Source organism: Heterocephalus glaber, unplaced genomic scaffold (genome assembly GCF_053883595.1).
Source record: "Heterocephalus glaber isolate CG9 unplaced genomic scaffold, H.glaber_assembly_v1.0 deba00000347, whole genome shotgun sequence".
Lineage (NCBI taxonomy): Eukaryota > Metazoa > Chordata > Mammalia > Rodentia > Bathyergidae > Heterocephalus > Heterocephalus glaber.
The window spans coordinates 6,527,943-6,553,179 of NW_028258143.1; the positions used below are offsets into that span (position 1 = coordinate 6,527,943).

The following is a 25,237-nucleotide window of genomic DNA, read 5'->3' on the forward strand; positions in this document are numbered from 1 at the left end:
TTCTATTATTAACATCTGCTTTATAAATATTCAATATTTATATAAGTGACCCTGGTGTACCCTCTGGACTCATATAAAATGTAATGCTCTGATTTATAGTTAAATAAACATTTGAATGTGACTTTCAATCACAAAACTTTTATCTCTTTCTCAAAGTTAACTTTTAAACAAACAGGTTTTGCATATTTTTGGTTTTTTTGGCTACCATTCATATGAATGTTTATAATATTACTTTACAAACAGACATAGGGTGAGATAATTCTTTCCTCACCCATTGCAAGGTCATGGCTGAGACCCATGTGTCCGTACAGATGAGTAAAAGGAAAGCATACACATTTATTCAATGTAAGTTTTCTGTGTCAAAAGAGCCTTCAAAATAAAGACCTAATCAGTGGAAATCCGTGTCTTTACTTTCTAAGTTTGATGAAGAGGATGAATAGCTGTAGAGAAGTATTGTTGCAGGATACCCATGGTGGGAGCTGTTTAGTGAGTCTTGTCCAGATTCATCTCTGAGTCCTCGGGTGTCACTGTTTTACTCTGGGTGAGGGCATGTGAGGCTCCTGTAATCTAATCCTGAAAAAGACCAGAGAATTTCTTTATTGACTGAGAAGGACAGCAAGGAGAGACAGTGGCCTTCCTGTTTCTGTTGCTTTCTTGAATGTGAAGATGCCATATTTTGGGTAGCGTGTTCTAAATCTATAAGAGTTTCCATCACAAACCTTCTCCCACTATCCCCTTACAGCCACATAACAGTGTAATTATTATAGCTTGTCAGTGTAATTCCATTTAGTGTGGCAGTTGCAGTTCCAATACCAAATCTGCAATGGCTCTTCAGGACAGTGTCACTGCCAGATGACTTGTTGGATCAAAACACTGCTTTCTGATTTTTCCTCCAAGTAAAGAAACATAATAACCTTTGTAACCCTTACAGGAATTTATCGATTGACATGACAACAAAAATGAAATAGAACCCAAAATATTTCACAAAAGTAGACATTAGCTTTAACTCTCAGCATAAGTTAGATAATCTGATGACCCAAGTTGAAAAAGCATTAAACTTACAAGCTAAATCCTCTCTAAAAGCTTGTTTTTAGTTGATCTTTATAGTTGGTAATGCTTTTTCAAAATAGGAGTTAGATTTTAAGAGTATTTAAGATTTTAAATTTGCACTAAAAAGTTTATTTAACTCCTACAACATCTATGCAAATAAAAACTATAGGTGACATTTATTAAAAGTGTACCATGTTACTATGCTAAATATTTTATGAATGTAATATAAAATTTTCTAAAATTTCATAATGTTGTTACTACCATTGCCATTTCAAACATGAAGAATATGAAGAAGAAAAAAGTGAAATTAATAAGCACCGAGTTGCTCGTAAGAAGCTCTGCTAGATAGGAACTCAAACTCCAAATTCAGAGCCCACAAGCCTTTGTTTGGATATGTTTAAATGCGAGCCCCAAAATGTCACATGTTGAAAGCTTAGTGCTTGGGGGTTGACGATGGTGTGGAATCAGGCTCTGTGGCTTCCTGTCTAGGATTTGTGATCTATTTCTCCCATAAGTGGTCTTTTTCATTGTGTTGCCAATGTGTTCCCAATGAGTTGCTCATTTGAGCTGAGCTAATGCTAATATCCTGCTCTTAAATCTCCAAAACTATGAGTGAAATAATCTCTGTTCTTTATAAAGTTACCTCAGGTATTTCTTTATTGTAAAGAAAAAAAATAATATGCCATGCAAATCGTCCTAGTATCTATTTTTCTTTTCAAACTTATTTCAAATTAATGCAATTCTTGGTTTTCTCTTGGCATTTGTAATTCACACATACATACACATTAAAAGCACACATATAGAAACATATAATTATCCTTTACAGCAGAATAATTTTAACTTCTTATGCTCTGTTGTCTAATACTTGTTTTTTGTTTGAAATTCTGTGAATTTTAATTTGAGAGATTAAGACTGGCATTTCAGTATGATATGGATATATGAAGTTTTGATATAATATAAACTCCTTTGGATCACTCTTTACTTTTTCTACTAAAATATTAAAAAGCCAGGAGAGTTGTATTTAAGCAATGATCTAAAAAGAAACATCATTAAATATTTATGAAAGGTATGGGTGTGATCCCGAGAAGATTATGTCTATACCTCTTCAGTGAATATAAATGTTAGTAATACCATTTTTCAAAGAAAATATTTTATATTTATGCAAAGGCAAATAAAATACATAGTGTATGTATCCCATTCATACAGAAATATTCCAATACAACAGAGAGACATTTTAAATTGCTGATATATCCTCTATTCTATCAAATATTTATTTAATATTAAATATGTTTTTAGTGTGTAGGTTTTAAAAAATGAAAAGATACAATTACTGGTTTTGAATATTTCAGTTCTGCCAAGGAGACTGATACTATAACAGATCTTATTACACTGTCTGATGAGTGTTCTAATGAGTATATATAAACACTATTCCAGATGTGAAGAAGAAGAAAACATTTTGCCTTGGAGAGTTATCTGGGAAATGATTTCTAGGTGAAGTTACTCTTGAATTGGTTCCCACAGTGGATATCCCTGGGAGGAATTCAGAGTAGAAGTATGATTCTTAATCCTGCTATTTCAAATATATTGGATTAAGAAATGCAAAACCGATAAAACATGCTGGTGGGTGTGTGTTGGATGGCTTGTGGAAGCCTGACTGTATATATATGGTACTAAGCCCATTACTCTTTGACACTGTTCTTCTCTGCTTCCTAGCTGCCATGAACTGAGCAGCTTTGTTCTGCTATGATGTTTCTGGCTTGGAGCCAGCTGATTATGTACTAATCTGAAACCATTATCTAAATTAAACTTTGCCTCCTTTAGGTTGTAGGTGTTAGCATGCCTCAACAACAGAATGCTAAATAATACAGGAGGGAATTCAATAAAAAGTATATCTTTTGCTCTTAAATTTACTCTTTACTGTCAGAGGACATCAGAAAATGGAAGGATATCCCTGTTCTTGGATAGGCAGAACCAATGTTATCAAAATGGTCATGCTTCCAAAGCAGATGTACAGATTTAGCCCAGTCTCAATCAAAATACCAAAAACATTCCTCACAGAACTAGCGAAAACAATACTAAAATTCATATGGAATCAGAAGAGACTCAAAATAGCAAAAGCAATCCTGAGCAACAAGAACAAAGCAGAAGGCATCACAATCCCAGACAATAAGTTATAGTACAAAGCTACAGTGATTAAAAACAACATGGTCCTAGCACAAAGACATGTGGATCAATGGAACAGAACAGGTGAAGCAGGAATAATACCTTGCAAATCTTAATCTAACTAAATATATCAGATTTTATGTAAGTTATAGTTTCAATATTTATAATCACACATGATGGCAAAATAACTAAAACATGAAAAATTTACCCAAGTTCCATTCAAGAGTGGCTGTAACACCTATGGAACTTCACAAGTTTTATTTTTTCTCAGTAGTCCACTGTGTGATCCAATGTGATATTTCACCATTTTCTTTTTTTCTTGGAAAAGGAGCATGGTAAACCATTGCCTTTTAACTACCTTATTTCATTCACAAGATAACTCAACCCTAAGAAACCAAAAGGGCTATCCAAAGAAAGATAATGTGAGACAAAACAGAGTTCTTTCTCCTACTTCTCTTTGGCATATTTTATAATCTTTTCTCCATCTATCTCTGTCGGTCTTTTTCCCCTAGATCCTTAGATATATGATATCTGGTATTCTAACCTTCTGGTTTCTGATTGAATTTCGTCAATAGAGTAATAAGAAGGAGAATGTTGTAAGTAAAATCAATATAATTAATTTCCTGATCTCACTCTCTGGAAGGTCTATCCCTTTAACAAGAGTGGTGGCTTTTCTCGGGGTTTTTTCTTTTGGGATTTGAGAACTGGCCCATTGCATTGTCCCTTCAGACTGAAGGATGGTACAAATCTGATGGTACAATTCTAGACACTTCCACAGTTGCTCATGGCTTCACTATACCTGTAAAGAGTGTGTTAATTAAAGCTTCCACGTGATATCCTAATGAGGGCATGCTGGCTATTTCCTGCTTCAAGTTTATTTAACAGACTCTCCACAAATACTTGATGGTTTACTGAGAAGCTCAGATAAATAGAAAATTAGTCATTCATGTTTTCTACTTGAAGCTGAGTCATGTAGAAGATTAATTGTAGTATTAGATGAATTTCTGATAAGACAGAAGATTCAGTGTCAGAAAACTTTAGTGTTTGTGTATGTGTGTCCATGTTCCCTAATTGGAAGCACAATAGAGTCAATAAAGAAATTTTCTGGAAGAGATATTTTTATTGGCATGCATTAGTGATACACAATAATTATATTCATCTTGTGAAACTGGTGCATGTACATATCACATCTTAATTATCTTTCCTTCCTCGGCTCCTTCCTGCCAATGTTCCTTCATCCCTAGATCTCCTTCCATCTCTACCAACTGTACCTCTGCTTCCTGTAATCTGTCCCTTATTTTGATCTTTAAATTATTGATATTTTGCATTTCTATATGAGAAACTATGCAATATTTAACATTCTGTGTGTTTTATTTCACTTAGAATAAAGTTGCTTTGAAGTTTTGTGTTTTTTTTAATGTGTTTAGAAACCACAGAAATGTCATTTAGGTATCTTGTATTTGTTTCATAAATTGTCTCAGGAAAATCAGATATAGTCATCAATTTTATATTGTCTTCACAGATTTAAGTTACTGATTTAACCACATCACTATAATTTTCATAGCTAAAGGCCTCTGCATTTATTTCTTTGAAATTAGTAAAACAGATGTGGGGGGGGTAAGTTGTCATTTCTCATAATGATCATTTATTATCCTGTCATGTGGGAAATCAGCTGAAATGTTTGGGAATCTCCCATTTGTCTGGCTTTTAAATTGTTTGTTTTAATATTTAACATCTTGGCACAGGAAAAACATCTGGCTTACAAAACTGAATATTTTGTATTGCTTGACTTGTCAGTGCCTCCACCAATAAAGTACTAGTGATATGCGATGATAAAATGCATATGACTCGTGATTATTAATTCCTGACATATAAATTTTCAGTCTGTATTACATCTCTGAGAAACTAATTGTTTAATTATGAAGACACATATTAGATTAAGGGACTGTGTCAAGAAATGCATCTTCTGATTAAACATGAGTTATATTTTGAAAGTTGAACCTATTTACAGGTTCAAGGTGAAAGTGCTTCAAAATTCTGACATAATGGTATGTTATACAACATTGTAGTATGAAATTTGTAATGACACAGTTTCTGCATTGTAAATAAAGATGCTGAATAAGCCTGCAAGGGGATGGATTTGTGAACTTTTGATAAAGGTATTTAACATGGAGATAAGACTGTGTAACAATTTTAATCAGAAATGAGATAGCAGGAGTTAGGGCCATTGTTACTGTAATCTATTGTATCCTACAAAGGCATCATACATAATTATTGACTAAGTTTAATATTACTTTTCCCTTTTTTCTGTGTGTCAGTAGAAGTTGAAGTTAAACTACTAGAGTCAATCAGTAATAACATTAATAATAGTTTTATAATGGATTTTTTGATTGCAACATAGAAAAGCTTCCATTTTTAAGGACTGTCCATAAAAATAAAATTTTTACATACAGCTATTTACATTTTCATTATTATTCATGCAACAATCTTTATTGACTACTTTGTCTAAAATATCAAACTGAAAATTAAAGAAATTACTGTAGTCTCTAATCTGAAGGAGCATAGATGTGATAATAAAAACAGCACACACAAATCTCCTAGTAAATGGCTGAAGAGTTTTTCTAGTCCCTCTGACTAAGGAAAATTTCATAAATAAAAATTAATTCAGATTTTGGATGCTTTGTATTTTAAACTGTCTCAGTTCACTTGGTAAACTGAATACCCTGGACTAATTTTATAACCTCTTCAAGATCTAATCCTCAATAATAAAATATGGATTAAAACAGTACCTACTGGGCTGGGGATTTAGCTCAGTGGCACCATGCCTGCCTCACAAGTACAAGGTCCTGAGTTCAATCCCCGATACCAAAAAAAAAAAAAAGTACCTACTATGTGGGGGTTAATGTGAAAATTAAATTGCATATTACACAGTAATAGATGCACATTCTATATATTATAAACATTAATGAAATGTTAAATCTTTATTGGTAATGAAAAAGTGGTGACAACATGAATGAATGAATAAAGAAATGAATGAGTACTGCCTTGGATCTGGTTAAGTGAATTAAGAAATCTCTCATTTCTAAGTTCTACTCTATTGTTTTTTCCTCCACTTTACAAGCATAAAGTATAAAAAGTATTTTCTAGACAAATGCTAGTGATCTCGACTAGTTTCCCTGCAACCTTTTTATTCTTATCTACTCTTTATAACAGAAGTGGAATAATCTTAAAATCTATAAACCAAAAACGACCTGAGATTGTTTAAAACCTTAGTAGCTGATCATCACTTTTGGAACCGAACTCAGACTTCTGGGCATAGCTGATGGGAAGCCCTACATGCCTGCCTCTCTTGCCTCCTTCACAGGCTTGTCTTGGGAGTTTCTTCTCTGAAGTGCAAGCGACCACTGTGCTCACTTAGCCTTTAATCACTTTCCCAGCGTCTCATGCTCCCACTGCTCTTGACATCTGTACCATAGGTTCCTTCTGCCCAAAGTTTTTTCTCCTCCTCCCTCTTCCTACTTCCTGCTTGCTTATCCATCCTTCCTCTTATCAGGAAAGTCTTTGCAGATCAACATTTGAAATATAGTCTCTCTCTTTTTTTTTAATGATGAAGATTGGACATATACTTGCTAGTGCTCTACCACTGAGCTACAAACTCAGGCTTAAAAAATATATACATATTATGTTAAGATAAGATCTTTCTAAGTAGTTTCCCAGGCTGGTGTTGAACTTGTGATGCTCCTGCCTCTCAGCCTCCTGAGTATCTGGAACTATAGACATGTGCCACTGCGCCCTGCAAGCTTATGCTTTTAAATATCATAGCAAGCTCTTTGTCCTTCTTCAGACTGATTTAAAAATATGTATTTATAGAAATTTAAAGCAAGTATAAATTCAAAGTTTCTCCCTTCTAAAAGGGAGGAGTGAAACTTTGTCTTAGCACAAGCTGCTATAACAAATACCATAAACTGTGTAGCCTTAAGGATAGACATTTACTTCTCAGACTTCCGAAGGCTGTAGCATTCCCAGATCAAGATCTTTCTGGCTTTCAGATGACTGCCTTAGGTTGGTTTTCATGTCATGGTCATGGGTCAAGAGCTTCCATCTCTTCTTTTTATTTTTATTTATATATTAATTGGTACATTTTAGGTGTACAATACACTTACATTTATCATCGGGTGTTTGTACCTGAACATGATATATCTTAGTTCTTATTTTTTTTCCCATTACCTATGCACCCTTCACCCCCACCACCCTTCCCTATTTACATAGACTTTGTTTCCATTTTTGTTTTCTTTCTCATAATTTTTCCTTTCCTTTCTTCCCTTTCCCCTTCCCCTCATGCCACCCCTTCACCTTTGGACCTTTTCCTATTTCCAATTATCACTTATTCATTTTAATCATTTTCATCCTTATTTACACTTTCAGTTTCTCACACTCGGTATTTATTCGGTATTTACACACGTGTGTCCTATTCATTTCACTTAAGAGTATGGCCTCAATATGCACCCATTTAGCTATAAATGTCTCTAGTTTCTCTTTCTTTTTGGCTGAGTAGTACTCCATTTTGTAAAAAAAAGCACATCTTCTTTATCCAGTTTCCAGTTGATGGGCACTTGGGCTGTTTCCAAGCTTTAGCTATTACAAACTGTGCCACTATAAACATGGGTGCACATATATCGGTGTGGTAGGATTCTTTTAATTCTTTCGGGAAAATACCCAGTAGGGGAATAGCTGGGTCAAATGGGACCTCTAGTCCTAGTTCTTTGAGGTATCTGCATACGGATTTCCACAGTGGTTGCACCAGTCTGCACTCCCACCAGCAGTGGAGCAGGGTTCCTTTCTCTCCACACCCCCGCCAGCCTTTGTTATTCATTGATTTCTTGATAGCAGCCATTCTTTATGGGGTGAGGTGGAATCTCAGTGTTGTTTTCATCTGCATCTCTCCAATAAGCAGTGATGTTGAACATTTTTTCATATATTTATTTGCTGTTTTTACTTCTTTGTCTGAGAAATGTCTGTTCATTTCGGATGCCCATTTTTGAATTGGGTCTTTGAATTGGGGAATCTGATTTTTTTTTTCCAATTCTTTATATATTCTAGATAGTAGACTTTTGACTGAGGTACAGCTGCTAAAAATTTCTTCCCATATTGTAGGTTGTCTCTTAGCTCTGTTGGTGGTTTCTCTTGGAGCGCAGAAGCTTTTTAATAAGATGAAATTCCAGTTGTTGATTCTTTGTGTTAGCTCCTGTGCTACTGAAGATTTGTTCATAAAGTCTTTTCCTATGCCAATGACATTGAGAGTTCTAACTAACTTATCTTCCAACAAGTTTACCGTTTCTGTCTTGATATTTAGCTCTTTAATCCACTTTGATCTTAGTTTAGTGCATGGTGATAGGTATGGGTCTAGTTTTAATCTTTGGCAGGTTGAAATCCAGTTTTTCCCACACCATTTATTGAACAGGCTATCTTTTCTCCAATGAGGGTGATTGGCTCCTTTGCCAAAGATGAGGTGGCTAGGTATGTCTGGAGTTGTTTCTGCATCTTCTAATCTATTCCACTGATCCTGGGGTCTGTTTCTTTGCCAGTACCATGCTGTTTTTATCACAGTAGCTTTGTTGTATAGTTTCAAGTTGGGGATTGTGATACCCCCAGCCATGTCTCTGTTGCCCAGAATTGCTTTTTCTATTCTAGGTTTCTTCTGCTGCCAAATGAATGTTTGGATTGTTTTCTCTAGTTCTGTGAAGTATATTATTGGAATTTCAGTTGGTATTGCATTAAATCTATATAGTAGTTTTAGAAGTATGGCCATTTTCACTATATTGATTCTTCCTACTCAGGAACAAGGGCTATCTTTCCATTTTCTTATATCCTCTTCGATCTTCTTCTTCAGAGTGCTGTAGTTTTCAGTGTAGAGGTCTTTTGCTTCCTTTGTTAGGTTGATTCCTAGATATTTCATTTTTTTAGATGCTATTGTAAAAGGAATTATTTCTCAAATTTCTCTCTCAGTGGGTCTTCTATTTGCATATAAGAAGGCTATTGTTTTTTGAGTGTTGACCTTATATCCAGCTACTCTACTCAATCTGTCAATTAGGTCTAGAGGCTTTTGACTGAGTTTTTTGGGTCTTCTATATAAAGTATCATTTCATCAGCACATAATGACAGTTTCACTTCTTCCTTTCCTATCTTTATTCCTTTTATTTCTTTCTCTTTTCTAATGGGTATGGCTAATGTTTCCAGAGCAATATTGAACAGGAGTGGTGATAGTGGCCATCCTTGTCTTGTTCCTGATTTTAGCATGAAAGTTTTCAGTTTTTGACCATCCAAGAGGAAGACATGACAATCCTAAATATTTATGCAACAAATAAAAATGCCCCCAACTATACAAAACAAATATTAATGGACATGAAAAACCAAATAAACAATACCACAATTGTAGTGGGGGACCTCAACACCCCTCTATCACAAATAGTCAGATCATCTAGGAAAAAAATTAACAATGAAATTCTAGAACTGAACCAAGCTATTGAACAAATGGACTTAATTGTTTATAGCGTGTTCCACCCCATAAAATCAGAATACACATTCTTGTCAGCTGCACATGGGTCATTCTCCAAAATAGATCACATGCTAGCTCATAGGGCAAATCTAAGTAAATGTAAAAGAATTCAAGTTATCCCCTGTATATTATCAGACCATAGTGCAATAAAATTGGAGATCAGTAATGTAAGATACTGCAAAACTAGGGGCTGGGTATTTACCTCAGTGGTTTTGCTGCCTGCTGTGCAAGCACAAGGACCCAAGTTCGATCCCCAGTACCAAAAAAAAAAAAAAAAAGAAACCGCAAAACACCCACAAACACATGGAAATTGAATAACACTCTCCTGAACAACCAGTGGGTCACAGAGGAAATTAAAGAAGAAATTCGACAGTTTCTACAAGTAAATGATAATGCCAGTACAGCATAGAAGGAATTTGTGGGACACAATGAAAGCAATTCTATGAGGGAAATTCATAGCAGTGAATGCCCATATTGGGACAACAGAGAGAACTCAGTTAAATAACCTAATGCAGAACCTCAAGCTCCTAGAAAAAGAAGAGCATAACAAACCCAAAGCTTGTACAAGAAAGGAAATTATAAAGATCTGAGCAGAAATCAATGCAATGGAGACTAAGAGAATGATACAAAAAAATTAATGAATCAAAGAGCTGGTTTTTTGAAAGACTAAATAAAATCAATAAACCTTTAGCCAACCTTATCAAAAAAAGGAAAGAAAAGGCTCAAATACATGCAATTAAGAATGAAAAAGGTGAAGCCACAACAGATCCAGCAGAAATTCAGAGGATTATCAATACTTACTTTGATAACCTGTACTCTAATAAAATGGAAAATACAGAAGAAATAGACAGATTCCTAGATACATACAAATTGCCAAAGTTAAATGAAGAAGATATAGAAATTCTAAACACCCCAATAACAATGAGTGAAATTGAAAACATAATAAAAAATTTACCAACAAAGAAAAGCCCAGGTCCTGATGGGTTCACTGCTGAATTCTACAAGACGTTTAAAGAAGAACTATTGCCATTACTCTTTAAACTCATCAAGGAAATTGAAAGGGAAACAATACTTCCAAATTCATTCTGGGAAGCAAGTGTTACTTTGATTCCAAAACCCAAATAGAGAAGGACAGGCCAATCTCCCTAATCAACATAGATGCAAAAATCCTCAACAAGATACTGGCAAACAGAATACAGAGGGTCATCAAGAAGATCATACACCCTGACCAAGTTGGATTTATCCCAGGGATGCAAGGATGGTCCAACGTATGTAAATCAATAAATGTAATACACTATATTAACAGAGTCAAGGACAAAAACCATATGATCATCTCAATAGATGCAGAAAAGGCATTTGACAAAATCCAGCACCCATTCATGATAAAAACGCTACAGGAAAGTGGAATAGAAGGTCATTATCTCAACATGATTAAGGCTATCTATGAAAAACCAACATCCATCTCTTCTTGTAAGGACACAATCCTGTCATGGGGTTCTACTTCATGATCTCATGTATCCCTAATTGCCTCCAAAAGACCCCATCTCTAAAGGCTGTTAACACTGAGGTGAGGAATTTCCTGAGAGAGAAACAAATACATTCACTTTATAACCATATTACACATTATCTTTTATGCTCATAAAATACTGTTTAGTAAGTAACATATTTCTAAAGAAATACAGTTGAGACATAGTAAAATACAATCAATTTATTTTAGCAATCTTTTCAGATTCCCAGTATGATAAAAGTACATCTTAGTATTAGTTTTCTAAGGGTCCAGTGGACTGTGTGTGTGTGTGTGTGTTGTGTGTGTTTGTTAAAACCATCTTCATACCCCAAAGTGTCTTACACTTACATCAGTATTTTCTAATATAAGAGACTGTAAGGAAAACTTGCTATTTTGTAAAGTTTTCTAATATATTAAAGATCTAGATAGACATTTCCTTTTCCACTTTAAAGAGATTGAAGTTTGGTAATATTTGCTCTCTTTAAGTTTAAATTTTGTTTTACTTATGACTCAAGGAACTTGAGTGGTCATGTTCTTATCCTTCAGAGCCTAGTGATCTTTTCCTTGTTAGAGAAACAATGAAACTGGACAAATGATGTCCCCAATTCAATGCCAAATACATCTCTTGGGTTTAGTTTTCAAATCATATTTCTTAAAAAGCCTTAAGTACAGCCAGACCAGGGGGCAGGCCTTTGGGCTGCTGCTCAGCTGAAGCCCCAACCTCAGAATACTTAATCTGTAGCTGGTGCTGGCTTCCCCACTTTAGGCCTGGTTAGAGACCTCTCCTAAGACAGCCTTCAGGTCCTGGGATCTCTGGGAATTCAAAGAATCCCTGGGTGATACAAAGACAGGGAAACTATACCCTTTGAGAGTAAGTTGTAAATGTACACTATTTCAATTATAGACTAACACCAGATGATAAATAGGAAAAAGAAATTAGTGATAGTAAAAATAATAGTATATCTCCTCATTTTTGCCTTTTTGTTGGGTTTCTATTCAACTTCTGGTTATCACTACTCTCCTCTAACTCTTGTGGCAGGACTACAATGGGAAAGTTGTAACTGGTGGAAGAGCTAGCCTGTGGTGATCTTTCCCCACGCGGCTATGGCAGAAACACTACCCACTCACTTTAAGTGAATACAAAAGCATACACTATGACATCAATTTATAAAGAATAAAATCAAAGAAAGATATTGTAATGAAAAATGGTGCATAACATTATCTATGTGGTAACATAATTTCATTTTTTATACTTTTCTTTCGTTTATAATTCATGTTCCCCAACATGGGTTCCCAGGGTTAACATTACCTGAGAGCTTGTTAGAAATACAGAATTTCATTTCAAACTTAAGAAATGAGAATCTGAATATTGACCAAATCCCAAAATGACTTTTATGCACATTAAATTTTAAAAATAATATTATATGTAATAAAACTTACTTATGTAATCAGAAAAGTTGAAGTAATTGTTTTAATAAAAGGTAATTAACAGTTAATTGGAATGAATCAGGCAGGGTTATGGGAAATTAGGAAGACAGCATTGTTAATTACTTTAGAGTAATTTAAAGTTTGGTACAGAATGGGTAAGTGAAACGGGACTTATTTTTTCAATTACCATATTCCCCAACTTATGTGTTTCTCCAAACCATATGGATTTTAGTAGTTCATAAATATTTTAAACATAGAATGTATTAATTTTTAAGAAGGCAATACATGACAAGGAGAGGATTGAGATTTAGAGACAGGATCAGATGTTTAGCAATATAAACACTAGCTATAACTTTGCAACATTGGCTGAGCTCTTTAATTTTTCTGTTTCTAAATTTTCTCATTTAGGAGAAAGAAGAGTATATTTTCCTTACAGTTCATTATTAAAACATTTCTAGTAGTATAAGCCATGTGGTACATTTTTAGATTATATCTGCCATTATATACTGAAGTTAAATCTTAAATAAAACCCTAGCTTCCATATTGACTAGGTATATCACATTTGACAAGTTCCAAAATCTGTCAAAGCCTCAGATTCCTTATGTGTGCATAAAATAGGTAATAATTCCTGCTTTATGGATTTCAAGAGTTTAATGAAGTAATGCTTATAAACATTTAACATAATCCCTTATATAACCACTTCACCTATTGGCTTCAACCATTATGTATCTTTTAAATATGTATTTGATTTTTTTGCATTTTAATTAATTTATTTATTTACACATAACTGAAAGTGATGTTACAGTACGTAAGTTATTTACAACTGTGTGTGTTTGATTTTTGAAATACCTCTTTATGATCATTTCTGTGTAAACATCTTTTCCAAAGACTTCCACTTTTCTTTCATTCTTTCTTCTTTCTTTCTTTCTTTTTCCTTCTTTCCTTCCTTCCTTCCTTCCTTCCCTTCTTTCTTTCTTTCTTTTTTTTTTTCTTTCCTTTTGGTGAGAGGGAAAAGTAAGCTAAGTGAGGTCTCTAAGTTGGAATTTTAATAGTGAGGCCAGCATATCAAAAAAATTAGCTACTTAGGTTTCTTAAACTGGTTTTCAAGTTAAAAAATCACTGTGGGATACATTTTAAGAAAAAAAATCACAAAACTTACTACTACAGTTAACTTTGATAGATAAAGAATATAAACTCATTGCTTTGCTATATAAATTTTTAAAAATTTTTCCACATATATCTTTGCAGTAGTTCTTTGAATTTGTTAAAGCAGGTTTTGATCAGGCCCCTCTTAGAGAAGAGCAAAGTTAAAATTTAAAAGCATAAAACATCTTCCCCAAATCCACTCTGCTGAGACTGACCTGGCTGCTATTTGGATGTAGCTGTTCTGCAGCACAGGTGTGCCCTTGCACTGTGGTGCAGTGGATTCTGAAGGAGCCAGCTTCATTCTGAGTATGCCACAACGTCCTCTGTCCACAGGAGGAAGGCACAGATTTCTTTTAATGAAACCAAACAAAATAAAATGCAAACTACACCAATGCCTGTAAAGTCATTTTTGGAAGTTTCTGTAGCTTTAGAGGTAAATTCTTAGGTTAAATTCTTCTGTATTATTGGAATGAAGGCTGTTATTTCATGAGATATTATCTATTTTATTGATATTAATATTCCATTTTTTATTTTACTAAGATTTCTCTGTTTTCTGTTTATTTAATTTCCCTGCTGATCGTTAGTTGATTTTTTTTCTTTCCTTCTTTACTTTGGGTTTAATATACTTTGTATTCTAGGTTCTTAAGATGGCAGCTGAAGTCATGGATTTGGCTATTTTCCTTTTTTTTAACTTTTTTTGGAGAATAGTTTAGCAGTACAGATTTTTATACTCTCATAAAAATCCCTAAACTTGATTCCAATGGTTACTGTATCCAATGATTAATATTGAGTATATCCAAGTAATCTCAGTCCCTTATTTTTTTGGAGCAAAAATGGAGGTAGATACATGAATAACTCTATCTTTAGGAGTTAGTGAAGATATTTGGAAACCATTTAATTCTTTTAGCCTTGCTTTCAAGGTTTGTGAGACAAGACTAGAGCAGGTTTAGTCTAGGGCTAATTATTCCTCACTGCTAAGGAAAGACTTCTAATATGCTCCTCAGTGTCCCATTTATCAGAACAAGTTTGAGTTGAGTAGTGTACACAGACATGATTCCTGGACCTGTGTCAGCTTTAGGATTCTGCTCTCTAATCCCTTCATGAGGTTCCTTCATCGCCCTGGAGGAGCTGCCTCACAGACCTGCCTTCTTCTCAGCACTTGCCTGAATCACCAGGAGGATCCTGTGGATGTTTACCCTTCATTGCGATGAACTCTCTCCTCTCTAACACTCTGCCCTGTAACATTGGCCCCACTGTCTTCTGATAACTCTCACCCTTCCTCACTCTCAGGCAAGGGTTCTCTAGTCCCTGTACTCACCATAGCTACTATGTGATACATCATTAACTTCTTGTCACTCAGGAATCACTATCTCTTATTACCTAACTTTCAAAGTGTTGAGAGGCTTTCTTTAATATATTTTTTTCAGTTTCTTAGTTGTTCAGGAAGATATATCTAGGTACTTTTCATCTGCCTTAATCTGAGTGAAGGTTTGTTCTTTGCAACTTTTTTTTTTTACAGCAAGAATATGTACATCCAGTTTAATCATTCATACTGTAAGCTTACTGAAGGAAGAAACTAGAGTTTATTATTCTCTGAATACCCTGTATATTTTGAGAAATGGTTAAGTGTTTGCCATATATCTGGTAATTACTTAATAAAAATAAATAAAACTTTTGGTAACATTAATCTCACAATTCTGAATTGATGATTTTGTTTATAACACTGAAAAAAATCTAGTTGTTTTTACCAACAGAAATTAAATAGAATTATCATTTAAGCAGCTTCAATCAGAAAATATGGATCTAATCTGCTCCAAAACCCAACATTTTTTGAACAATGTCATGACTCCATGAATGGAACATTCCACATCTGACCTCATATGTCAGATATATAAAAATATGTGTGATATCAAAAAAATGGTGTGATATCATTTTCAGGCTATATCTGTAAGATGTACAGAAAGTATTAATGAATTTTATGTTTTGACTTGGGTACTCTACCAAAGACACTTTATTATACATCATCAAATATCTCCAAATCAGCAGAAATCAGAATTCTGAACCACTTCTGGTGCCAGGTATTTTAGATAACTATGGCAAACAATATGGGAGATTAAAATATTTTAAGTAAACTATAAAGCAGATAAAGATAACCCATTGAGTGAAATATATTTTATCCGGTGATTACTATGGAGTATATCCATGTAAACTTAGTCCCTTATTTTTTGGAGCAAAAATAGAGGTGGACACATGAAAAACTGTATTCTTGTTGTAAAAAGAACTTATTTTCATTTATTCTAGGTGATTGTTAAATCGGGGCCAGGAACATTCCTTAGTCTGGCAGTTTATGACAATTACATCTTCTGGTCAGACTGGGGAAGAAGAGCTATCCTGCGTTCCAACAAATATACAGGAGGGGATACAAAGATTCTTCGTTCTGATATTCCGCATCAGCCTATGGGGATCATAGCTGTGGCCAGTGACACCAACAGCTGTAAGTTACAATAGAAATATTATTTACTAGTTATAGAATTTCTCAGTCATGCTTAGTTGGATTTTGATTTCTCACAGTTCTTGGAGATAGTGTTGAAAATTTGACCGTTCCACATATTAAAATTCTCTAAAGTGTTTAAGTAACACTTACAGTCCTTTAATTATGACCAGAAGTTCAATTCAATTTCAATTATTTGTTCCTGGAATTCTACTGTGCTCCCTGTTACTCCTCATAACATTGACATTTCAAATTATTACTAGGAAAATGATATCTCATAACAAGTTTTGCATCTGAGCTTAAAAATTCTTCCATCACTGTGGGACTTGCAAATTTGTAGTTTGCAGTAGCAGTGTGGTTTCCAGTGGGACTAGTACATTTGCTTTCATGATATCCTTAGCAAGCATAAAATAAATATTTAGTGCTTTGCATTATGCATTTTTCTAATCTACATATTATTTAGAATGTTTCCATGTTTAAAAGTCCTGGATGGTCTTTGTTTATGAGATGTCTTTGACAGATTGAGGCACTTGGACAAATTACAATTCATCTATATATAACATGGAATGGGTATTCAATATCAAATGTTACTAATAAAACCTTTTCATTGCAGGTGAACTTTCTCCATGTGCAGTGTTGAATGGAGGTTGCCATGACCTTTGCCTTTTAACTCCTGATGGGAGAGTGAACTGTTCCTGCAGGGGAGACCGGATATTGCTAGATGACAACAGATGTGTGAGTAAGTAAAGAGAATCAAAATGTAAATTGACGTATCTGCTCAAAATATCATATACCTTCCTTAAAACTATTTTAGTGTGTTCATGAAATTTTATTATCCTCCAGTATTATAAGGTCAGTGGTTTATGTCTGATGTCCATTTGGTTTATCTCTCTATGGTTATCTTACTATTTAATGTAGTTATAGCACCGTGTGAGAGTTAATGATAACCAAGACAGTGTTGAAAGTTGTACCCCTCTGATTGTGTGCTGAAAGGTGTATGGCTAGCTAAAGAATGTCTGGAATATCTGCATATGACAGTCCTCTAAAATCTTGTAGCTATGATTTTGAGAATCAATCAATTACAAAATTAAGGCTGAAATAAGCCAGCATACAGACAGCATATCAGTAACCTTTCAGTAAAACCACTCACAGTCCATCACTGTATGTAAATGAGACAGAATGGCTCATGTAACTTATTTGTAATCGTTTCCAAACTGTTAATTAAGAATGCAACATTGCAGCATTGCATGATCTTTATGCTTCCCAAAGGCATTAGAGTCTTTAATTAGTACCATTACAGTACACACTTATTAGCAGCTAAGTTTCCAAAACTGTTTCCAAAATAAAGAATTGTTGAAGTGTTGCCATATTGCTATGAAAAATTAGCAAACAGTATAAAAGGTTAATTTCCTGTTAACTTTAAGATGATTTATATGGGAGAAAGGTGGGATGAGAATCATTTAGTTGGAAATTAGTGAACTCGCTCCCAAAATGTGTCAAATTGATAATTTTTTCTCATTTATATCCTTATCTCTTTTCCTTTCACCTTAGAAAATGAGCCAAGCTGGATATGATTAAATTATACTTTTTTTTTCCTTTATCACTAATCTTCTTCTGGTCTTCACCCCAAGAAAGCTTTTCTCTTTCACCTATTACATGACTTCTCACTTTGCAAATTGGTACCACAAACCAAGAAGATACCTCTCAGCAAAAGCGGCAAAATTTGTTTTATTGAAGACTCTCGCAAAACAAATGAGAAATTGATGCTATCGGTCATTTAATTTTAAATGTCAATAACCAATTTTATTAATTCAGACCCTAAATTCCCATGATTCCTTGTCACCTAATGTTTCTCTGAGTTGCTCAGGCAATTGCTTAAACTCTCTTATACTTTCCCTTTAGGGTTTCAGTTGTAATGGTCTGGATCTAATGTCATTTGTAAGCTTGGAGTGTTAGTCATGAATTAGAATCACTCATGTTTCTTTCACAGGTCACTACAGGCTAGTATTTAAGCAATGCCTTTGGTCAAAACAACAAGATTTATTTATATAAAATGGAAGCCTGTTTCTGCAAAATACATCATACACAATTCTCCCTACTAGGTGACTTGGTTTTCTCTTTCGATGAGAATAAATGAGAAATTTCATGACATAAATTATCATTTTAAATAAGACAGTTATATTCTCATGGAACTACAGAGTCACAGTGGGTTCCTCAGAGGTGAAAAACTGTGGAACTATCCACTGTGCATTCATATTGAAATCTTACGGTCCAGCAGAGAAATTGGAAAGTAACTCTTGAATTCTTGTCAAATCCATCTTTAAAAAGTAAGATTGTGTCTGGCATATCGGCATCCATACCGGAACAAGTTCATGCAGAGATATTCATGAATGTTGATGAGATCATTTAAAGGCCTACAGGCTGTTTATTAACACCTGTCTGAGGCCAAAGAGGGAAAACCATTTGTTGTCATAATAGTTACAAAAAATTTGGGCGGTTCCATTCTCACAACATGGCTAACCCTATCAACCCCATTGCTAACCCCATAACACAAATAGGAATAGCAAACCTAATTAGATAAAGTCCTTCACTTGTACAAGAATGAGAACCTGACAGCAGAACCACGTTGTTGTGAGTAGACAGAAGCAGAAAACAGTCAATACTATTTCATCAATTAAACACACCTGAGCAAGAAATGTGCTCATTTAATATTTATTTTTTCATTACGTAAAGACCATACACATATAGAATCTGCAAATAACTTTTCCTCAAAGGAATTATGGTTATAAAACACTGGAGATGGCATTTTCTATCATAGAAATTTTTCACTGAAAATGAAGCAATACCTACCCTGTACTTAAAATATTCAAAATATGCCAGGAATGTCATAGACTTTCAGTTAAGTATCTGAAGTTTTTCCAGTTCACAATGTAAAATAGTTTTACCCAGTAATATTAGCACCCTTCTGAGTCCCCTTTCCTTTAAGTTTAATATTTTTGTTTTAAATTCTCTTTAACTTTTCTAGATGACATTCTAGAGAAGTACCTTAGCTACTGATTGACAAGTGAAGTTTATAATACAACATGAAATATTTTATCTTTGGAAATTGTTGTGATCATTTAAAAAGTAAAATTAGAAATTAAACATAAATATGTTTTAAGAATTAGTTAAACTCAAGGATAATAAAGAAATGAAACACCAGAAATTTCAAATTATATTAGTGGCTTCTTAATTGAATAGTCCTGAAATAAAGCTCAAAAATTGATAGTAAATTTAAAAATAAGCCATATATACTATAGAGATGAAGGAATGGAACTTACTTCTAACGTATGACTGGATCTCAAGATTACAATGTACACTCAATGTACACTGTGTGTACTGAATGGAGTCAGTACACAGAAGCAGAGAGCACATCCCCCAAAAATAGATTCTGCAAGTTTGCTATTACATAGATTATTAAGAAGAGAAGTAAGCTACTGCCCCTCTGTAGAGACATATAAAAACAGAGGTTATATGCTCATATTCCCAGGATAAAACTTTTGCATATAAAAGATTTTTTGTATTATGTCATTATTGATCTCTGTTTGCAATTAGGACAGACCAAATAAAATTTCAGATTAATTTTTATGAAAATTCTGAGATTTAGAAATGGGATGATGTGTTATGGTAGGAGGTGCCTATAAGCATCAAGTGCACATTCTTCCTAGATTATCACTGTGTTCAACCAACTCATTCCACAGAGCACCTGCTGGACACCTATGGCAGGACCTCCACAGGTGGATGGACCAAGAGCATAATGAAAATGATTTTAACCATTCCAGTATTTCTAAGTGCTAGAATTTGCCCCAGGAGTTCATTGCAAGTTAGTTGAGGACATAGCCTAGGATGGAGATGGAGCAAGTACTGACCATTGATTTGAGATTTCAAGTCAGGTATTAAATGTGGGTCCTCAATTCCATGTAAAGGTATAGTGTATTAAGGAATATATAACAGATTCTAACAAGAAAACACAAAAATATTCTCAGAATGTACAAAATTCATTTAACCTGTTCTTTAAAAAAATTATTTTAAAGATGGACTTTTAGTCTCTATGCATAGTCATTCAAATTTGAACAACTCTTCTGCCCCACACAGATACAATTGCCAAATGATTAAAAATGCACTAATAGGCATAAAAGAAAAAGACCCTTGTTTCCCATAAAACATTTATGAAGGAAGAGTAATAACAATAATAAAGTGTCCTTGTGAATTTCTTTTAAGGAAATGTCATAAATAATTGTCCTTTATTTAATTTTATGTTTATATAAATCATGTTATATTTATAACAAAGATTAAGGAATATAATTGTCATGGTATCAAAAATACTTATTATTACACAGAATATTGGCTTTTTATTCCTTCAGCTAAAAATTCCTCTTGCAACATTTATTCAGACTTTGAGTGTGGAAATGGTGAGTGTATTGGCTATCAGCTCACCTGTGATGGCACTCCTCATTGTAAAGACAAATCAGACGAAAAGCTCCTCTACTGTGGTAAGTGTCCAATATGTGATTTGCTCATTTCAGAGAGACATTACATGGTTATTTTCATGGTTTTTGGCTTGCTATCTCTTTATTAAATAAGTATAAGTTCTTGGAAGTCTCTTGTTGACTAACATTAGATGTAGGGCAATTTACTTGGCTTAGCTTGTGCTAAAATTTCCTAGTCAGCAACCATAGAATTCACTGAAGATTGTTCATGCTTTTCCGTCCAGGAAACACAAATTAAAAGAAAGTTAGACTATATCTTTTGAACTTGCCAGTAATTCATCCATAGCGATATGCTTTAGGCTCACATTTTTAAATGTAACTGAGAAATATCAATGATATTTGGACATTGTACATTTACTCTGCAGTAGTGTCCACTGTAAGTCAATTACATGTTGTAGGCTTGATATCAAAGTCTTTTTCATTCCATTCATGACTCCAGGATTAGCATGGAGGCTCATTTCTCTATAGTCTTCATCAAGCATGGACTTTCATCAGATATGCTTCCTTCCAGTGGTAAGATCAGTTGATAGTCAAACTCCCCCTCTCTTTCAGAAGTAGAGAATTAGCAGTTGTCTTCATTACTCTCATATTTTTCCTGGAAATTTGTCTTTGTACAATCATGAACAGGTAGTATACAATTTATCCAGATTATTTATAAATTAGCTTGATTGTGTGCTACAAACAATTCTAGAATCAATATCTGTAATTGCTGCATTTCAGTCTTATTTTTCTCCTTTGTTTTACTATCTGGGTAATAATTATACCTAAATAATGAAAGAAAGGTAAAACAAGAAGACAATGGAATTTAGGCAATCCAAAGGCACTCTTTTGCATTACAGAACAGGGATTGGAGTCTCTTTTTGTAAATTTTGTGCTTTCACGTTTTGATGATAGTAATTATAATCTTTTGTCTTTTTTTGGAGGAATCCTCCAAGTATATTTTGTAGGATTGCTTTCATGGTGATGAACTATTTATTTATTTGTTGTAGTACTAGGGAATGAACACAGGCATGCTCTACATGAGCTACATTCACAGCTTTTATTATTATTACTCTTTTGAGACAGGGTCTTGCTAAGTTGTTTGAGATAGGTTCAAACTTGCAATCCTCCTGCCTCAGCCTCCCAAGGAACTGGGATCATAGGCATGCACCACCATACACATCTACTTTGTTTTTCACAATGCTTTAAAAATGTAACAACCATGTTAGCTCAAGAGAAAAGTAGAAACACTCTCAGGGCTCGATTTGGCCTGTGAGTAATAGTTTGCCAACTCCAGGCAGAGGGCACAAACTTTGGAATCACGTCAGAGGTTAAATCTTTGTTCCCAAACTTTCTACTTTGAGATGACTGTGATGAAACACACTTCTTTATCTTCTAGTTTCCCATAACAAAACAACTAACTCTAATGGTATTTAAAAGGATTAAATAAGTAAATATGTATTTATACATGCTGAACACAAATTATGATACAAAGTGAGTTTTAATACAGTTAAAACTCCAAAAAGTTTTTACCCCAAAAAGAGAATGGCCAGAGACCTTCATTAAAATAAACAGAAATCAGGGCAGAGGATGGAGTTCAGGGTGCAATGCCTTCCAGACAAGCACAAAGCCTTGTGTTCAATTCCTGGTACAAAAAAAAAAAAAAAAAGACATCAAGTACCAATCTTAGAAAACCCAGTCGCATTTTAAAGATAATCTTAAGGTGTATCTGTTTTATTGATATTAAGATGACTCTTCAATGTACGTTTTCAGGATATATATATATATATATATATATATATATATATATATATATTGCTGCTGTTTTATTTTTCTTTTTATAAAATATTTGCATATAAAAAAGAGTTACATTGTAGGAGTGTCCTTGTTGCTTTGAGGTAGAGATTTCTTTATTCTGAATTAAATATATATTGTATGCTTCTTTCTGTGCTACTTGATAGAAGTACAAGAAACAATAGTGTAGGTATAACTTGAAGAGGTCATCAGGTATGAAACACTAAGCCAAGAAAGATCTTTTTTGAATGAGCTACTCCTTGATCATTGATAAATATTGTAACCCAAAGCTTTAATATGGAACTGCATTTATTTTATAGAACCACAAATATTTTGTTGATCCCTAAACCAGTTCTTATGAATGAAATGTTATCTGTGATTTTGATTTTGTAAACATGATTCTATAAGACCTCTAACTATGAATTTCTAATTTGATTTATAAGAAAACAGAAGCTGTCGAAGAGGTTTTCAGCCTTGCTATAATCGTCGCTGTGTTCCTCATGCCAAGTTATGTGATGGTGAAGATGATTGTGGTGACAACTCTGATGAATTGGACTGTAAAGGTAAAAAGGAATGTTGCTCTACAAGTGATTTGTAAATTTTTCCAAACTTTGTTCCTGAATGTACCAAGGTGTGTGACACTTAGTAACATTTATGGACCACACTCTACTAAATGCTGTTAGAATGGAACTGGAGATCATTATTTTAAGTGAGATTAAGTCAGCAAAGAAAGATATGCATGATTTCACTCATATGTGGAACTTTATAAAGTGGATCTTATAAAAGTTGAAAATAGGCTGAGAAGGGCTGCATTGATCAATGAGTATTAAACTATAATTGGGTAAGAGCAAGAAGTTCTGGTGCGCTATTGAATAATAGAGTGACTATAGATAACAATAGTGTAATATGTATAATATTTCAAAATGCTAGATTAAAAGTATGAAAGTTTTGCTATAAATTCCTGAGGAGATAAATATGTTTAACTTGATTTAAACATTATACAATGTAATAAATAGCAAACCATCACAGTGTACTCCATTAATAGATACAATTCTTATAAATCATTTAAAAACAATTCAATTTTAAAATTATGCCTGTATTTTTGTTTCTAGTATTTTGATCATTTTTAAATTCTCATTTATCATCACTCCAGTTCAACATCACTATTTTTTTCTAATAAAAATGTACAATATTGAATTTACTGCTCCAAAAATTTTGCACCTTATGCTTTAACTATGTTAAACGCATGATCTCATGATCTCAAACTCTTAATGCATTCCAGGGATCTTTGGTGCTACCCTTTATGCCTTCTTCTCAGATGCTTTACTACCTGTGTATCGAATCATCCGCAAACCTTCTGACTGGGTATCTTCCACATCAGTCCTCTTTAGGCTTGGATTGAGCATCCTTTTATTGGCTTCTTATAGGGAACGGGGAAATGGGATGTTATTAGAACCTCTGCAGTAAGTCCTAGTTTCCTGTGAGGTATGAACAGCACAAGGTGAATTAATTCCTTAGACAGAAAAGATAGAAAAAATGAGACTTACAGAAGAAGCTGAGTTTGGGCCTGATTAGTGCTGCTCTGGGTGGCAATGATGAAAGATCCCCACCTTGGCACACCTTCGTTCAGTACATCAGGAGAAACAAGTGTAACAGATGACTCAGGGAAGAGAGTTCAGTAGATCCAGAGAGTAACAACTGTAAAAGGTGACTCAAAGGGCAGCAGCAGTGAAAATGCTAGAACAATGAGGGACTATCCAGGTGAAGATTTTGTTCCTCCCCAGGATGTGTTCAGCTGGTGCAATCATGCCCTGGAACATCACAGCATCACCAGACCATTGAGGTCTTAGCTGAGACCGGAGGCCAAAATGGAGTTATGTCTCAACATTCCATGTCTGACCTGTAGGCAGGAGAACTAGGCCTAATCATAATTTTAATTGTGAAATGATTTTCCCCAAAATTATTTAGAATTTCTCCCAATAGCCTCTCAGTCTACACTTTTTCCATTTCATTCCTATGTTATTAATTGTGCTAATTTATTTTAATATTTTTCACAGTGAATGCTAGGAGCGACCGATAGTCCAACCGGACCAACCGTGCTAAAACTCTTACCTCAGCATTATTGTCTACATTTGTGTAAGATACTAAACAATCTATTCCTCCATTTCCCAAACTATGAGATGGGAAAAAGAATTAAGTGAGATTATTGACATTAAACTAAATAGTAAATAATTCTCAGAATAGTTCTTAACATATAGTAAATGTCATGAAAACATTTGCATTTTTAGAAATCATACCTTTTTAAAAATCTGGTAAAAAAACCCAAAACTATTAGTGGAGTACCAATGTGTGCAGAATAAATGGCAAGTGTTTTTTTAGTCTGCCATTTATGGCCTTCTAAAATCTAGATCCAATAGATAATTTCAAAGCAATTTAAAAAGTATTACTAGTTATTGAACATACTGCTTTGAGTGCCATGCATTGAAGACTGAGACACAAAATTAATGAAATATGTTTTTCTTCTCCTGAAGCAGTTGAAACCCTAAGTAAAAGATCATAATGTAGGTCGGGGATTTAGCTCAGTGCGCGGTGCC

General features: G+C 34.1%; 1 protein-coding gene across 11 annotated transcripts in view; it reads left to right on the top strand.

Moving 5' to 3' along the window:
- Window positions 1–25,237, top strand: part of Lrp1b (LDL receptor related protein 1B) — a 1,848,437-nt gene that overhangs the window by 1,517,858 nt on the left and 305,342 nt on the right. For all 11 annotated transcript variants that reach the window (XR_015445151.1, XM_087195526.1, XM_087195530.1 and 8 more), the window contains 4 exons: window positions 16,152–16,344; window positions 16,955–17,080; window positions 20,745–20,873; window positions 23,087–23,206. Coding sequence is in view for 10 of the 11 variants with exons in the window: in XM_087195526.1 (XP_087051652.1) it covers window positions 16,152–16,344; window positions 16,955–17,080; window positions 20,745–20,873; window positions 23,087–23,206 (568 nt within the window). In the remaining variant the exon portion in view is untranslated. The remainder of the gene's footprint in view (window positions 1–16,151; window positions 16,345–16,954; window positions 17,081–20,744; window positions 20,874–23,086; window positions 23,207–25,237) is intronic.